The sequence below is a fragment of the Solanum lycopersicum genome, chromosome 2 (genome assembly GCF_036512215.1).
Source record: "Solanum lycopersicum chromosome 2, SLM_r2.1".
Taxonomy (NCBI): Eukaryota; Viridiplantae; Streptophyta; class Magnoliopsida; order Solanales; family Solanaceae; genus Solanum; species Solanum lycopersicum.
This window is the reverse complement of record NC_090801.1, coordinates 31,575,150-31,593,516: the sequence shown is the minus strand read 5'-3', so window position 1 is coordinate 31,593,516 and position 18,367 is coordinate 31,575,150. Positions and strand designations below refer to the sequence as shown.

At 36.8% G+C, this 18,367-nt stretch overlaps 1 protein-coding gene across 1 annotated transcript; it reads left to right on the top strand.

The window, feature by feature from the left end:
* The first annotated feature begins 5,498 nt into the window (after window positions 1–5,498).
* LOC138341985 (uncharacterized) lies at window positions 5,499–6,905 on the top strand. The gene is made up of 4 exons (XM_069294168.1): window positions 5,499–5,749; window positions 5,831–5,884; window positions 6,063–6,186; window positions 6,564–6,905. The coding sequence occupies exons 1-4, from the start codon at window positions 5,499–5,501 to the stop codon at window positions 6,903–6,905; spliced, it is 771 nt and encodes a 256-aa protein (XP_069150269.1).
* The last annotated feature ends 11,462 nt before the right edge of the window (window positions 6,906–18,367 follow it).

Here is an 18,367-nt window from a genome sequence, read left to right as displayed (position 1 = left end):
GGCATGTATAAGATTAAAGTCATCGTTTCGCAATGTAACGAATTATAAAATTTCATTGGCAATAACGTTTTATCTATGTTTACTATATAAGATTTTTGTCTTTTGGTCATTGAAATTTTGTTATGTAATATATTACATAAAATGTTATAGAGAACTACATTTATCCTAGTTAAGTAAAAATTTAAAAAAGTCTATTATTCAAGTGTATTGATTTTAATAATGACTTATCTTGGTCAGAAATTAAAACGTAATGCCTAAGATTTCAACTTGTAACTTCAAAGTGAGTTTTGAACTTCATAACCACTAAGCCAACAATGGAAATAAAACATAACAAAGTAGATATAAAACAATACCCAACACCAAATTTTACTCTAAAACCTACATTTGGTGTAAAATTTGGTATTTTGATCTCCAAACCACATAAATTTTCACACAAAAATTTTATGTGTGAATAGTGTTGCACCAAATTAGGTGTAACACTATTCATCACACCTCTTTTTCTTTTTGAATATTATAACATTATTTCATTGTACAAGCTTTAAATTAAATATTATATAAATGATATGTTTCAATTAAATATTTTGTATATTTAATTGTTTTACACATGTGAGGATGCTGGACTCGTAAGTCATGCGTGTTCTTTAGGTAGCCTCTTAGAATGGATGATGCCTCCATAGACCATAGCAATAGAAATTTCTTTCGAGCGCCACCACATTTCACGCCCCTACCTACCCCCGAGATGCAGATACGAGACCTAGGACCATAAGTGATCCCAAGCTAACCCTGCTGGCATTATCATGAGCATATTAAAGATAATATTAAAGATAATAAACAGATGCGGAAGCTAAATCATAATTTAAAAAAAAAGATGGGGAATACCAATATCTATAACTGAGATATTTGAAATACTGATGAATTTAATACAGGGAAGTTATTAACTCAATACTAAAGTGAAACTAACTATGTCTGGAAATAGCCTCTAAACTGACTAGAAATGCTGGGACAGGACCCAACTAAGTCTAGCAAAAACTAAAAGTAAAGGACTGAATACTAAAAATAAACTCATGACTATTGTCCTCGGAGAATGAGGACTCACCACTAAATCTGATAGATCAGAGATCGAAAATCGATCTAAGCGTGATCTGGATGGTGAGAACCTGAACCTACATCACGAGAAGATGTAGAGCACATATGTGTCAATACATGGAAGGTTTTTAGCATGTAGGATATAATAAAGTTGAAATAAAACATAATTGAACAATCATAAAAGCAAGTATAATAATTTAAACACAATATACTGAATTCTGAGCTAACTGGATGCAATGACCAAATTTATAACATGCTAAGACTAAATAATAACTGAACTGTAAGTATGGTCTATGAGTCTGACTGCACTATAGGAGCTACTAATAACCGATAATAAAACCACATTAGATAAATATGAAGTCCGATGTATATGCCCCATTGAGAGGACCCAATATACCCTGCTAGAGGTATAAAGGCATGATGGCGTGATCACTAAGCTGATTGCCCATAGAGGGGACTTACAACCTACTTGGCTAGTAGTTCTGGGACTAATTGGGTACGCTGAACCCTAGTCCAACTCGATATTATGCTACTCTGAATGAATTTTGTAATTAACTGATTCTGATTGAGTTTCTGTAAATACGAGATAGCTCAAAACTGAACATGCAAATGAGAATGCACCATCTAATCTGATAATGATCCATTAATAACTGAGACATGTATAACTGAATAACTGAAATATCTGGCCTACCATGGTTAATTCGAGAACTAAAGAAATACAGAGCCAAGGTTTTGAATCAATGCAATAATCTAAGTAATAACATGGTGATTTGATTTGGAACATATAACTAATTAATTCATGAAGTTCAATTGAAGTTCTAGAAACCCTAGGTCTAATCATGATATGGGAATCAAGCGTTTGGCTGAAAATTAGGAAGCTGGTGAAATATCACATAACTGGTGATGAAATCCACTATAGAAATATTTTGATTTCGGTGCTGGAACTGATGGAACCTTGCTGTGTTCTTGAACTAGGGTTCTTGACCTTTTTATTCTTTCTTGCTTCTAATTTTCTAAATGTTGATTTAATAATGTTACTTAGGTAAGTTTTTGTTATGTTTCTAGGCTTGAACTAACTAAAATATGATGATTTAGGGTCAAAACGACATATATTAAGGTTTAAACAAAGTGGAAAAAGAACAAAAGACCCCTGAGTTAATTGTTGTCGGACAAACCGACGACCTAGACTGACAGGCCTTCTTTGGGTCTGTAGGTTGGGTCTGTTCGACTGAACTTTACTAAAACGGGCATAACATTTTACTCGGAGGTATGCTTTTAGCAAACTTGGTGGTTATGGAAAGGTAATTCAATTATCTATCGTCTTATAGGTGATGAGACAACTAATTCATTTTGTGATAAGAGCTATGATCAATTGAAGTTTACCCAACTGCATTTTCCCCTAACTATCTGCTAATTTTAACCTACGATCTGTAAGTATATCTATAGATCGTACTTCTCAATCTTGGTTCTTGTCAGAGAATGGGCAAATCAGGTCTTGATTAATGGACACAGACTATGGATCGTAGTCTGACCTACGGATTGTATTTTGACCTATAGACCATAGGTCTGTTTGTGGATCAATACTTAGTCAATTTTTCTAGGTTGCGTCATGGGAGAGATTCAGTCTCAAACGACAGATGTGCAGTATGGGTCGTAGATTAGACTACGGTTCGTTGATGTTAACTGTCGTTTGCACCTACAAATTTATGAAAAGCTAATTTTTTGTATGTTTTATATATGGGGTGTTACATTATCTCCCCCTTGGGAACATTTATTCTCGAATAAAGACTAAACTATATAAAATAGAGGGAGAAAGTTGCAACCCCTACTACTAAAAACTGAGAATTGAGTTTCTGACTGAATTGAGTTTCGAGAATATGCAAATACACTTACAGTACAAGTACAAACTGAGGGAACATGATTCTAAGACCGAATTCAAGAATGAATGACTGAAAATCTGAAGAGGAACTATTACCTCAAGTTGTAGTGGAATCAGAAGGAAAAAGGTGAGGATATGTAAAAATCTGCATGTGCAATTGACTTGACCATGGACAGACCATAGACTGACCCACAATTAGTTCTGCACAACCGTCGATGGGATCAAAGACTCTCAAAAACTCAGTCGGAAAAAAACTGGCTAAGTCTTGATGGACGGACGGACCTACGGTCCGTAGGTCAGACGACGTTCCGTATTCCATGAGCATCGATCGAGACCCCCATTCACCCACTCACTTACAAGATCCAGGGATGACCATCATGGTCCGTAGGTGGACCCACGGTCTGTAGGTCTGACTATAGATTGCAATTACCAGATAGTTAAGAGGAACGTATAGTTGGGTCAACTTCAAATGATCATAAATCTTAGTACAAAATGAATTAGGTGTCCCATGACCTATCCACATATATATTATGGAATAATATTTCCATAGCCATCGACCTTGCTAAAGTCAGACCTCCGAGTTAAAAGTTATGCCTGTTTTAGTAAATGCCTGTCGCACAAGCCCAACCTACGGACCCAACGACGGATCGTGGATCAAATGACGGACCGTCTGTCCTTGTCATAGTTTTGGTCTGACAACAACTTACTCAGGGGTATTTTGATCTTTTCCCACTTCTTTTAAAATCTAAGATACGTCGTTTTGACCCTAAATCATCAGATTTTAGTCATCTTAAGCCTAGAAACATAACAAGAACTTACCTAAGCCAAAATCATAAATCAAAAGATAGAAAATTAGAAGCAAGAGAGGAGAAAAAGCTCAAGAACCCTAGTTCAAGAATGCAACAAGTTTCCAGCAGTTCCAGCCTCGAAACCTAAGTGTTTTTCCATGAATTTCATCACCAGGAATGAGGGATTTCACTAGTGGGTTCCTTTCACCCATTGGGTCCCTAGTTTTTAGTAAGTTCTTAATTCTCTTATCATGTTTAAACCTATGGTTTCTAGAACTTCAACAGAATTTCATGAACTTATTAGTTATATGTTCTAAATTAGATTATAATGTTATTATTCAGTTTATCACATGAATTTTAGAACCCTAGCTTTGTATTTCTTTAGTTTTTGAATTACACATGCTAGGTCAAATATTTCAGTTATTTAGTTAAACATGCGTCGGTTTTTAATGCACAAGTACCAGATTAAATGTTGCATTCTCAGTTTGCATGTTTAGTTTTGAGCTATCCAGTATTTACAAAAAATTCAAATATAATCAGTTAACTATATAAATCCATGGGAGTAGCATAATATCGAGTTGGACTAGGGTTCAGCATACCCAATTAGTCCCAGAACTACTAGCTACGTAGGTTGTGAGTCCCCTCTGCGAGCAATCACTTTAGTGATCACGCCAGCATGCATTTATACCTTTGGCAGGGTATATTGGGTCCTCTCAATGGGGCATATACATCAGACTCCACATTTAGTTCATGTGAATTTATTATCGGTTATTAGTAGCTCCCACAGTTTAGTCAGACTCTCTTGCATTGACAATTTATCAGTATATTCAGTATTAAGTTTTAGCATGTTATAAATTGGTCATTACATGCAGTTATACTTGCTCTTGTGCTTGTTCAGTTATATTTTTTTAGCTTTATTATATCCTACATGCTCAGTAACTTTCACGTACTGACACATACATGCGCTACATCTTCTCGCTATGTAGGTTCAGGTTCTCAACATCTAGATCACACATAGACTGATTTTGCGACCTCCAGTTCAGCAGATTCAGTGATGAGTCCTAATTCTCCGAGGACAACAATCATGAGTTTCTTTTCAAGTAACTTAGTCTTTTAGTTTCAGTTTTTTCTAGACTTAGCTGGGGCTTGCCGCGGTATTTCTAGTCAGTTAGAGGCTTATTGTAGATATAGTTAGTTCCAACATAGTATTGAGTTAATATTTTCTTTGTATTAAAATCATTGTTTTAAAATATCTCAGTTATAGACTATGGGTATGCCCCATATTTTTAGAATAAATTATTATTTAGCTTCTGCATCAATTTATCTTCTTTAGTATGCTCATAATTATGCCAGTAGGGTTAGCTTAGGATAACATGTGGTCCTAGGTTCCGTGTCCATGTATTGGTGGTAGCTCTGGGCGTGACAAAACATAATATCAAAGCACTAAGTTCAAGAGTCCTAGAATGTATGAAAAACCTCACTAATTAGAGTCCTTTTCATGGGTGTGAAGTGCACCACATCTAATGAGAGGAAGGCTACAAAGTGTTTTAGGAAAAATTCACTTTCTTCTTACTCTTATCGTGCGTATGGTATGATCTTATTCAACTCTAACTTGACGCTCTACATTTCAGATCAGGCCTCCTCGTAGAGATAACACTATGAATGCGAATGCAAGGAATGCAAACGCTGCTCCTCCTGTCCCAGATCAAAAAGTCTCCAATGTTGAGTTTAGGAATGCCATATAGATGTTGGCTCAGATTATGACTAACCAGAACAATCAAGTTCATGCTAATGTGAATGAAAATGGTGTATCAATAGCATCAAGGGTCCGTGACTTTGTTAGGATGAATTCGCCTGATTTCTTAGGATCACAGACTAATGAGGATCCTCAAAATTTATTGAATGAGATCAAGAAAATCTTTGAGGTAATGCAAGTCACTGGGAATGATTGCGTTGAGTTGGCATCATACCAGTTGAAAGATGTTGCTCATATTTCGTACACTCAGTAGAAGGAGAATAGGGGTGCAAATGCGGCTCCTATCACTTGGGTTTTCTTAAGTGAGACTTTTCTCGACAGGTGTTTCCCAATAGAGTTGAGAGAGGAAAAGGCTCAAGAATTCATGAACTTGAGGTAGGGTAACATGACGGTCCAAGAGTATGGGCTGATGTGTAACCAACTCTCCAGGTATGCTCCTCACATGGTTGTTGACTCCAGGACTTAGATGAACAAGTTCTTGTATGAAGTATCAGATTTTTGTGAAAACTAAGTGAAGAAATGCTATGTTACTTGGATATATGAAAATCTCTAGGCTTATGACTCATGCTCAGCAGGTTGAGGGTGATAAGCTTAGGGAACAAGCTAAGGAAAATAAGAAGGCTAGGACTGAGAACTATGATTATTTCTCAGTAGAAATTGGGTGGTGGAAATCGATCGTAAAGTCAGTAGAAGTTTTCAGCTACAACCCCTTCATCAGCTAGTGTTCCGTCCTCTAAGAACAGGTATGACCAGAAGGGTAGAGCACTAGTCTCTAAGTCTAAGGGAAGTGTTTCAGGCACCAAACCTTACCCCACTTGCCCTAAATGTGGTAAGAACCATCCAGTCAAGTGTCTTGCAGGAAAAGAAGGATATTTTGGGTGCGGTCGGTCTGGTCACTGGTTGAGTGATTGTCCTTCTAGATAAGGTCAAGGAGGTGGTAATGGTAGAGCTCAGTATACAACTTTAGTAGCACTAACAAGTCGCCCGACTCAGCAGAGTAAATCATCTGGTACAGGTGGCGGTTAACGCCAGAATGAAGTTGTATGCTCTTTAGGCTCGCCAAGATCAGGAAGGTTCTCATGATGTAGTTACTCGTACGTTATGTGTCTTTGACCTTGATGCTTATGCATTGTTAGATCCAGCGGCTACTCTTTCCTTTGTAACTCTTTACATAGCAGTCCAATTTAGTGTTAGTCCAGAAAATCTCTTAGAACCTTTCTCAGTCTCTACTCCAGTTGGTGACATAGTTATAGCTAGATGGGTATACAGAAATTGCCTTTTCACACTATCTCAGAAATTCACCTCAGCAAATCTTGTAGAGTTAGAAATGGTAGACTTCAATGTCATTCGAGGAATGGATTGGTTACATTCCTGTTATACCTCAGTCGATTGTTGAATGAGGATTGTTTGTTTTCAGTTTCCAAACGAAACAATCTTAGAATGTAAGGCTATTAGCTTAGCGCCTATGGGATGATTTATTTCTTACCTTAAGGAAAGAAAGATGATATATAAGGATCATCTCTATCATCGAGTTCGGGTTCAGGATTCTAGCCTTGAAACCCCAACTCTTGAGTCAGTTCCAGTAGTTTGTGAGTTTCCAAAAGTGTTTCCAGAAGATCTTACCCGAGTCCCTCCCAAATAGGAAATCGACTTTGGAATTGATCTCCTTCCAGAAACCCACCCTATTTTTATTCCTCCTCACAGGATTGGCTCCAACAAATCTCAAGGAATTGAAAGATTTTTTAAAAGATCTTATAGATTAGGGCTTCATTAGACCTAGTTTTTTACCATGGGGTGCACCAATGTTGTTCGTAAAGAAGAAAAATGGTCATCTCAGAATGTGCATTGACTATAAAAAGTTGAACAAGGTAACAATAAAAAATAAGTATCCCATCCCCAGGATTGATAAATTCTTTGACCAACTTCAGGGTGCTAGTCACTTTTGAAAGGCAGACCTGCGATCAGGTTATCATCAGCTTAGAGTCAGAGATGGTGACATTTCAAAAATATCCTTCAGAACTCGGTATCTTCATTACGAATTTGTATTTATGTCATTTTGACTAACCAATGCTCTTGAAAATTTCATGGATTTGATGAACAAAGTGTTCAAATAGTACTTTGACTTGTTCGTTACCATCTTCATTGATGATATCTCATTTACTCTAGGAATGAAGAAGAACACACGAGTAATTTGAGAATTGTTCTACACACTCTCAAGAATCACCACCTATTCGCTAAGTTTAGCAAATGTGAGGTTTGGTTGTAATCTGTGCTTTCCTTGGTCACATTGTATCTAGCAAAGTGATCCGAGTGGATTCACAGAAGATAAAAGCAGTGAAACAATGCCCCATACCTACATCTGCTACATATATCAGAAGTTTCTTAGGTCTAGTGGATTATTCGGGAAGGTTCACAGAAGGATTTTCATTTATAGCCTCACCATTGACTTTTGTTGACTCAGAAGATAGTCAAGTTTCAATGGTCAGATGATTGAAAAGCTTTGCAGAATTAAAAAACTAAATTGACTACAACTCTTGTCTTGACTTTACCAGATGGTTCAGATGGTTATGTGATCTATTGAGATGCATCTAGAGTTGGCCTTGGTTGTGTGTTGATGCAACAAGGTAAGGTTATAGATTATGCTTCTAGACAGCTTAAGGTGCATGAGAAGAACTATACAATTCATGACCTCGAGCTTGCAGCAGTGGTGTTTTCACTCAAGATATGGAGACACTACTTGTATGGTGTTCATGTAGATGTGTTCACCGATCATAAGAGACTTCAGATATGTTCACCCTAAAAGAGTTGAATATTCTCCAGTGGAGATGGATTTAGTTCCTCAAGCATTATGATATGAGTATGCATTATCATCCTGGAAAGGAGAATGCAGTAGCAGATGCTCTTAGTAGATTATATATGGGTAGTGTAGCCCACGTTGAGGAAGAAAGGAAGGAGCAAATGAAGGATGTTCACAGGCTTGCTCGCTTTGGAGTTTGCCTTATGAGCATATCAGATAGTGGTGTAGCAGTTCAGAATGGTCCAGAATCTTCTTTGGTGGTGGAGTTTAAAAAAAAAGCAAGACAGTGATCCAATCTTACTTGAACTCAAGGGTGCAGTCCACAATCATAGAGTTGAGGTTTTCTCCCAAGGGGGAGATGGTGTACTTTGCTACCAGGGTAGATTGTATTTTCCTGATGTGGGTGAGTTGATAAAGAATATCCTTGCGGAAGACTATAACTCCTGATATTCTATTCACCCAGGTTCTTCTAAGATGTACCACGATATGCTTGAAGTCTATTGGTGGAATGACATGAAGAGAGACATAGAAGATTCTGTGAGTTAGTTCCCAAATTGCCAGTAAGTCAAGGTAGAACATCAAAAATATCGATATTCCTAATTGGAAGTGGGATGTTATCAATATGGATTTTATCATAGGGTTACCTCGTACGCGCAGACAACATCACTCCATTTGGGTGATAGTCGATAGGATGACAAAGTTTTCTCGCTTTTTAGGGTCAAGACTACATAATTGGTAGAGGACTATGCCACGATTTACATTAATGATTATCCCAACTACCCTTGAAATCGATCACACAAGACCTCAACATATGCTCTAGGGTCTGAATGGTATGTTCTGCCTGTCCATTCGTCTATGGATGAAATATTGTGCTAAGGTTAACTTGAGTACCAAGATCCTGTTGAATTGACATCTATAAATGAGAGGTAAAATGAGGACCTCTATTTGAGATGATAGACAAGGGAACCCCCTGTAACCTCACAATTTCATTAATGTAAAGCTTGGCGTAATCCTCTGCCGAATATGTAGTCTTGACCGCTAAAAAGCGACAAAACTTAGTCATCCCATCAACTATCACCCAAATGGAGTGATGTTGTCTGCGAGTACGAGGTACACCTGTGATGAAATCCATATTGATCACATCCCACTTCCAAGTAGGATATGGATCTCTTGAGTCATACCTCCTGGTTTCTGTTGTTCTACCTTGACTTGCTTGCAATTGTGGGACTTACTCACAAAGTCTGCTATAACCCTTTTCACGCCATTCCACCAATAGACTTACTCCAGATCGCGGTACATCTTAGTGACACCTGGATGAATAGAATATCTGGAGTTAGGGTCTTCTGTAAGGATATGCTTTCTCAACTCACTCACATCAGGAACACACAGTCTACCCTTGTATCAAAGTACACCATCTCCGCTTTATGAGAAAACCTTCGCTCTCTAATTAAGGACTGCACCCTTAATTTCAAGAAAGATTGGATCACTGTCCTGGTTTTCCTTAACCTCCACTACCAAAGAAGATTCTCCCCATTTTGAACTATTATACCACTGTCTGACATGCTCATTAGGCAAACTCCCAAGCGACCAAGCCTATTAACATCCTTCACTATCTCCTTCCTTTCTACCTCAACATGGGCTACATTACCCATATATAATCTGGTAAGATCACCAGCTACTACATTTGCCTTACTAGGATGGTAATGCACACTCATATCATAATCTTTAAGGAACTCAAGCCATCCCCTCTTGAAAAAATTCAACTCTTTATGGGTGAACACTTATTGAAGGATTTTATGATTAGTGAACACATCTACGTGAACACAATACATGTATTGTCTCCAGATCTGAGTGTAGTCACCACTTCTTCAAGCTCGAGATCATAAGTTGGATAGTTCTTCTCATGCACCTTAAATTGTCTTGAAGCATAAGTTATAACCTTATATAATTGCATCAACATAAAACCTTGGCCAACTTTGGATGCATCATAATAGATCACATAACATTTGAAACCTCTGGTAAAGTCAAGACAGGAGCTGTAGTCAATCTAGTTTTCAATTCTGCAGAACTTTTCTCACAATCATCTGACTATTGGAACTTCACCATCTTCTAAGTTAATGTAGTCAATGGTGAGGATATGAATGAAAATCCTTCCATGAACCATCTGTAATAACCCGCTAGACCTAAGAAACTTCTGATATCTGTAGCGGAGGTAGGTCTGAACCATTGTTTTATTGCTTCTATCTTTTGCAAATCCACCTGGATACCCTCGTTAGATACAATGTGACCAAGGAAAGAAATGGATTGAAACTAGAACTCATATTTTCTAAACTTAGCGAATAACTCGAGATCCTTAAGAGTATATAGAACAACTCTCAGATAACTCGTATGTTATTCCTCAATCCTAGACTATATAAGGATATCATCAATAAAGACGATAACGAATCAGTCCAAGTACTATTTGAACACTCTGTAAGAAAATCCATGAAAGTTGCAGGAGCATTATTTAGTCCAAACAACATAACTACAAATTCATAATGACCATATCGACATCTTAAGGTTGTTTTCAAAATGTCACTATCTCTGACCATATGTTGATGATAACCCGATCTCAGGTCTATCTTTGAGAAATGGATAGCACCATGAAGTTGGTCAAATAAGTCATCAATCCTGGGGATTGGATACTTATTCCTTGTTGTGACCTTGTTCAACTGTCTATAGTCACTGCACATTCTGAAAGAACCATCTTTCTTCTTTACGAACAACATTAATGCACCCCATAGTTAAATACTAGGTTTGATGAAACCCTTGTCTAAAATGTCTTTCAACCGCTCTTTCAATTCCTTGATTGAGGAACATAGACTACAGATCGTAGTATGACTTACGAACCGTAGGTCCGTCAGTGGATCGACACTTATTCATATTTTCTTGGCTGCGTCATGGGAGAGTTTCAGTCTCAAACGAGAGATTTGCAGTATGAGCCGTAGATCATAATATGATCCATTGATGGTAACCATTAGTTGCACCTGCATATTTCTGAAAAGCTGATTTCTAGTTTGTTTTAGATACAGTGTGTTACACACATGACATGTCTCGCCATCTCTTATTATTTCAACGACCTTTCACAAGAAACATTAGAGATCTAAAGTAAATTAGAACTTGTAACCTCAAATTATATATGAAAACATAAAATAGATAGTTGAACCCAAATTAATTAAACATTTAACATACAATTAAGCAACACCAAATCATACATTAATAATCTATGCTGTAATATCGGCAAAGTTTACAAGACTAAGTGTGAGAAAGAGGTTGTGTTATTGCAACCTTTGCTTCTTCTAGAACGGACATGGTTGTTGGTAGCATGGATTTCATTTAGGGTTTTCCTACGGTTGAGGGTAAAACATCGATAATGGTGATGGTAGACAGGTTTTCTAAGCATTCAATCTTTATTGTTGCACTAAGTGCGGCTTTTCAGATATCCTAGGACACTTAAACCTTATGCTCTCATATATAGTTTTTCATGCCCCAAACTACCCCCAAGATGCAGACATGGGACCTAGTACCATAAGTTATCCCAAGCTAAAAATAATAAACAGATGTAGAAGCTAAATCATAATTTAAAATTAAAAGATGGGGAATATCCATATTCTATAACTGAGATATTTGAAATATTGACAAGTTTAATACAAGGAAGTTATTAAGTTAATACTAAGCTGATACTAACTATGTTTGGAAATAGCCTCTAAAATGAATAGAAATGCTGGTAAATGCTCCAGCTAAGTCTAGCAAAAACTGAAACTAAAGTACTAAATACTAAAAATAAATTCATGACTATTGTCCTCGGAGAATGAAGACTTACCACTGAATCTTCTTAACTAGAGATTGGAAATAAATCTAAGCGCGATCTGGATGTTTAGAGCCTGAACCTATATAACAAAAAGATGTAGCCACGTATGCGTCAGTACTTGAAAGGTATTGAGCATGTAGGATAGAATAAAGCTGAAATAATACATAACTGAACAAGCAAAAAAACAAGTATAATAATCTGAACATGATATACTGAATTTTGAGCTAACTTGATGCAATAACCATATCTATAACATACTAAGACTTAATAATAACTGAACTGTAAATATGGTCAATGCAAGAGAGTCTGACTGCACTGTGGGAGCTACTAATAAACGATAATAAAACCACATGAGCTAAATATGGAGTTCTATGTATACGCCCCATCGAGAGGACCCAATATACCCTGCCAGAGGTATAAAGGCATCCTGGCGTGATCACTAAGTTGATTGTTCATAGAGGGGACTTACAACCTACTTGGCTAGTAGTTCTAGGACTAATTGGGTACGCTGAACCCTAGTCCAACTCGGTATAATTCTACTCCCAACGAATTTTGTAATTAACTGATTATGACTGAGTTTTTTAAAATACCAGATAGCTCAAAACTAAACATGCAAGCTGAGAATACATCATTTTTCATTAATAATGATGTCTTAATAACTGAGGCATGTATAACCGAATAACTGAAATATTCTGACCTAGCATGTGAAATTCAAGAGCAAAAGAAATACATAGCTAGGGTTCTGAAATTAATGCAATAATCTGAGTAATAACCTGGTAGTCTGATTTGGAACATATAACTAATTAATTCATCAAGTTTTGTTGAAGTTCAAGAAACCGTTGGTCTAATCATGATATGGGAATGAAGAGTATGACTAAAAACTAGGGACCCAATGGGTGAAAGGAACCCACTAGTGAAATCCCACATACCTGGTGATGAAATCCATATAGAAATATTTAGATTTCGAGGTTGGACTGGTAGAACCTTGATGCTTCTTGAACTAGGGTTCCTGATCTTTTTCTCCTTTCTTGCTTCTAATTTTCTAAGTTTTGATTTAATGATTTGACTTAGGCAAGTATTAGTTATGTTTCTACGCTTAAACTGACTAAAATATGATGATTTAGGGTCAAAACAACATATATTAGGGTTTAAACGAAGTGGAAAAAGACAAAAAGTCCCCTGAGTTAATTATTGTCAGACAAAAGGATGACCTGGACTGACGGGCCATTTTTCAATCGACGGTCCATCGTTTGAGTCCGTAGGTTGGGTCTATTTGGCAAGCCTTTACTAAAACGGGCATAAATTTTTACTCCAAGGTCTGATTATAGCAAACTTGGTGGCTATGTAAAGCTAAATAAATTATCTATCATTTCATTGGTAATGGGACACACAATTCATTATTTCTAAGAGTTATGATCAATTTAAGTTGACCCAGCTGCATTTTCCCCCTAACTATCTGCTAATTTTCACCTACGGTTAGTAGGTCCATCAACAGACCGTATTGGTAAATTGTGGTTCTTGTTAGAGAGTGGGTAAATGGGGTCTTGATTGACGGACACATACTACGGATCATAGTCTGACCTACGGACCATAGGTCCGTCCGTGGATCGATACTTGGTCATTTTTTCTGGGCTGCATCATAGGAGGGTTTTAGTCTCGATTGACGAATGTGCAATACGGGTCGTAGATCAGACTATGGTCCGTCGATTGTAACAGTCGGTTGCTTCTGCAGATTTCTAAAAACCTAATTTCTGGTCTGTTTTAGATATGCGGTTTTACACATATGACATGTCTCGCTATGTCTTATCACTTCAACGACCTTTCACAAGCAACATTAGAGATCTAAAGTAAATTAGAACTTGCTGCCTCAAATTATATATGAAAACATAAAAGAGATAGCTGAACCCAAGTTAGTTCAACATTTAACATACAATTAAGCAACACCCAATCATAGATTAATAATCTATAGTGTCATCTCTGCAAATTAGACAAGACTAAGCGTGATAAAGAAGTAATGTTATTACAGCCTTTTCTTCTTCTTGAATGGACATGGTTGTTGGTAAACAAGTATTTCATTTAGCGGTTTCTGATGGTTGAGGGTAAAACATCTATAGTGGTGATGGTAGATAGGTTTTCAAATCATTCAATCTCTATTGTTGCAACTAACTTGTGTTCATCAGAAAAAGCTATTGACTTATTTTACATAAATGTTGTTAAGATCTTTGGGTTACCCATTGATATTATGAGTGACAGAGAGAACATGTTTTTAGTATATTTTGGACAACATCGCTCAATTTGATAGGGACCAACTTGAAGTTTTCTTATGCTAAGCACCAACAAATAGATGGTCAAAAAAAAAGGATAGATCACTTGTTAAAGGAATATTTGAGGCAGTAAGCCAAATATATTGGTGGTATTACTTGACACGATGCAATTTTATTGTAATCTGCATAGGTCATCAATGATAGAGATGAGTCCATTTGAAATTGGTACTAGCTATGACTCCATCAGATGTTGATAAAATAAAATAAAAAGAAAAGAGAAATGTCCAGCAGCTTACAAGGTTGCACGAGATAGGAATCTAAAGGCTAGAATAGATACCATTACACTGTGTTATTGTATCAACCCGAAAATGATTATGCGATGTAATGCCTAAACGTACCTAGAATACCTACACTAAACGGGTTCAGACAACTTGATGCGCGCGGAACCAGACCTAAAAACCTATGCAACAGCCAAGCCAACCAACTTGGTGAGTTAGTTGAGCTAGGCAAGGTTGGGTCCAGCTATGTAGCGCACCTGAATATTAAGATTCACCCGGATAAGTCTTAACCAGACTTGAAAGGGGTAATCTTAGGTTTGGAGGGTCTAGCGGTAAAATGGCCTTTTCCATTCTAAGGGTAGTTATGTAATTACCCTAAGTATTTAATTAAGTAATAAATTAATGTAATTAGGGGATGGTTTGGGTCGGGTCAACCCGGATTGACCCGGTTCACGAGTTAGGCTTCTCCTAGGTTCGATCCTTGTTGGAAGCAATATTAAGTTTAATTAATTGGTATTTTAATTATCTAATTTAAGTAAGGGCATGTTAGTCATTTCACTTAAGCCTTAGCACATCAGATTTTTTATTTAAATAATAAAGAGTCCTAGTTTGACTAAGTCTTTACATAAAACTTCTACTCCTGAACTTACTCTCACATATATCCACTCTCATTCTCACGTCTCTCCAGCCTCATTCTCAGGATTCATCATCAGTAAAAGAACAGAATCAAAATTCCATCACTCTTGAAGAACTTGTACACAAAAACTCAAAAGAAAAACTAAAATAAAAATGAAAAGCAAAAACATTTTTCTCGACGAGTTGCGCGTGAGGTTTTGTCAGCAAAGCATTGTATTCGTGGGAGTTGGCAGAGAAATAGATCAGGTATGGAACGGTGTTGAATGACTAAAAAGGTATGGGTTTCTTCCTCTTGGTCCCTTTCCAAGAGACCCCTAGGATTCTTTCGTATTCTAATCCAAAAACTAGGAATGTTTCCCCTTTGTATGTCCCTGTCACACGATCCCTTCGGTTTTTGTAGGTTGGGTATGTTTAGTGGTAGAATTTAGGGATGTAACATGTTTTTGTGATGATTATGTTCATGTATGTATTCTCGGATTTATGTGATTATTAAGTACGTCTTTTCTGAAATTATTTGAAAATGGCATGTTAGGTCCTTGCGTTTTTGTATGTAATTACTTGTAGAAATCGTAATGTTCATGGGGGTGTGATGTTGATGAATAGAGTGAAAACACTTGGCCAAATGTAACCACGAAAAATACATAATAATGTACGAAATATCCAGTGAATTGCCTAAGAATCTAACTTATAAATGTTAAGAAAAGGTGGACTGAAAACGTGACCAGATTTCTAGAAATCTGGAACTTTGGTCTCGACATAGGCAGCATTGAGGATTTAGGTTTCAAAAAAATTTTAAATGTGGGAGGTACTCAGGGATTGAACATGAAAATTCAATCGTAAAAAATGAGGTAAGGGGGATTCTAAATAGGGTAAGGCTCAAGTGAAGAAATGAAAGAGGGAAAAATAAATAAAATGAGGTGTGTAGGGATCAAACCCACAACCTCTTAGATAGGTGAGGAAATAAAGAGAATAATTAAAGAAAAGTAAAAATGAGGTTTTGGAGAATCGATCCCACACCCTCTCGTCCACAAATAAAAAAGGAAGGAAAGAAAATAAAGAAGAAAAGAAGTGTAGGTGTTGGGGCTCGACCTTGGTTCCCCAAGCCAAAATTTTAAATTATAAATTAATATAATACTAAGTGTTGCTCAAGGGATTTGAAATCGGTTCCCTTGCCCAATCTCGTATTGATACATAAGTCTTACATGAATAAATAATTGATGAATGCCACCTATAGGAATCGAACTCGAGAACTTGGCATATTAACAAGATCCATAAGTTTTGTATAACATAATATTTGGTTAGTATAAGTCACTTAGAAGAATTATGAATGAAGCCTCATGGCTTTTACGTATGGGTTCTTAAGTACAACTTTTTGTTTAAAAATAAGTGAACCTAAGATGTATGTGATGAAATGATGTGACCCTAGAAGGGTTAAGTAAGAGTGTGAAACACACTAAAAGGCCAAGTGCACTGGCATATTATGAAATGAACATTCACGTAATGGGGTGAGTAATTATGAAGAGCTAATATATTAAAGTTAATGAATGTGGTGACAACATGATAACATGCTTATATGAAGGATGAGACCAATCTCAAATGAACCTAATAAGTGTTACCAAAAACCGTACTCGCCTATGAGAGTGTAAAACTAATAAAGTGATCAGTCTCTAAGAAACACTCTAATAAAAGTATCGAGATTAATGGACACTTAATAATAATGATGAGATCAGAAATCATTTAATGAGAAATGATGCCCTCATGCTAGAAGCCACCTTCTATGATGTGTGAGATGAATGTTATGGAACTTTATACGGAGAACCGGTAGGCTAGCTATGAGTCGTGATTCCTTCTTTTGGGAAGGCAGAGGTTCATGTGAATCTCATGAGATGAGACTGTCCGTTTAGGTTGGTATGAGTCTTTTTGTATCTCCTAGTCGTGGAACCTATGATGCCAACATAGAGTTCTAGAAGTGATTCCACTTCTTTTCGGTGTGGGGAAGACACTGGATTTCATGAATATCTCATGATCTATGTCGGTTAAAGTTAAAATTCCCAAAGAAAGAATGAGGTCAGCCATATGTAATGCACACAATGAAATGAAAGATAAAAGAGGTGTTTGGATAGAATAATCAAGAGGTGAACTAGACTCAAGTAATGACACTGGGTCATTCTTGCTCATTGCACAGAGAACCCGATGAGAGTCCTAAACAACATCCTAGGTATATAAATGGATGAAAATAAAGTGCGTATGAATGAATGAAGCGGACTGTGTTTCCTAAAGAAGGCTCCCTAGTTGAGGTCCATATGTTGAGACCTCATTTGGGAAGTCCTAATGTTATGTCTTTGATTCCAAGGTCGCACAACATATGAACGAAAAATATGTGATATATATATGTGCTAAATTAAATGTGTTATGTGATGTGTGCAATATTAAAAGAATGATGATGCATGTTACTCTCTTACCATGACTTTCGTAATCTGATTTGGCAAGTCCAACTGACTTGGCTTTCCATAACTCATATCGTTAGGAGAGAGCTCTTCTTAATCATTCATGTCCTTGGCGTGTACTTGCATACTTTTAATTCTTAATTAATTTTTTCCGATTCACCGGATCTTACCTCTTTCGAAAGGAGTCAATAAAAAGTAAAAATACCAATACTTAGTACAAGTGTGTACTAATCCCATACAACCCTTTACTTTTAGCTGTAGGTGTAGGTGGACGCTAGAGCTTACGAGACTATGTTAAAGCTATCTAGACGTGGAGTATTCATCCGGACTTGGTAGGCCCTCATAATTTCTAGGATGTTTATATCTTATATTCTAGGTTAGACGTAGGCATGAGCTAGTGGAGGACGTTCCAGTATCGTTTCTTTCTTACTAATTATTAGATGTTGTATTGGTGCAATTTTGGCAACTTTATATTAATGCAGTTATGAACTAATTCCTTCATTTGAATATCTTATTATTAGATGGTTTTTGTGAACTGATGTGACATAATACAAGTGTATGTATACTTCAAAGCAAATAAAAGTTT

What these genes read in the sequence shown, in the direction of transcription:
- LOC138341985 (XM_069294168.1), top strand. Translation starts at nt 5,499, where the DNA reads ATGTTGGCTCAGATTATGACTAACCAGAACAATCAAGTTCATGCTAAT. An exon ending in AAAGATGTTGCTCATATTTC is followed by an intron (nt 5,750 to 5,830) that starts GTACACTCAGTA and finishes TTTTCTCGACAG; the next exon opens with GTGTTTCCCAATAGAGTTGA. An exon ending in CAAGAATTCATGAACTTGAG is followed by an intron (nt 5,885 to 6,062) that starts GTAGGGTAACAT and finishes GAAAATCTCTAG; the next exon opens with GCTTATGACTCATGCTCAGC.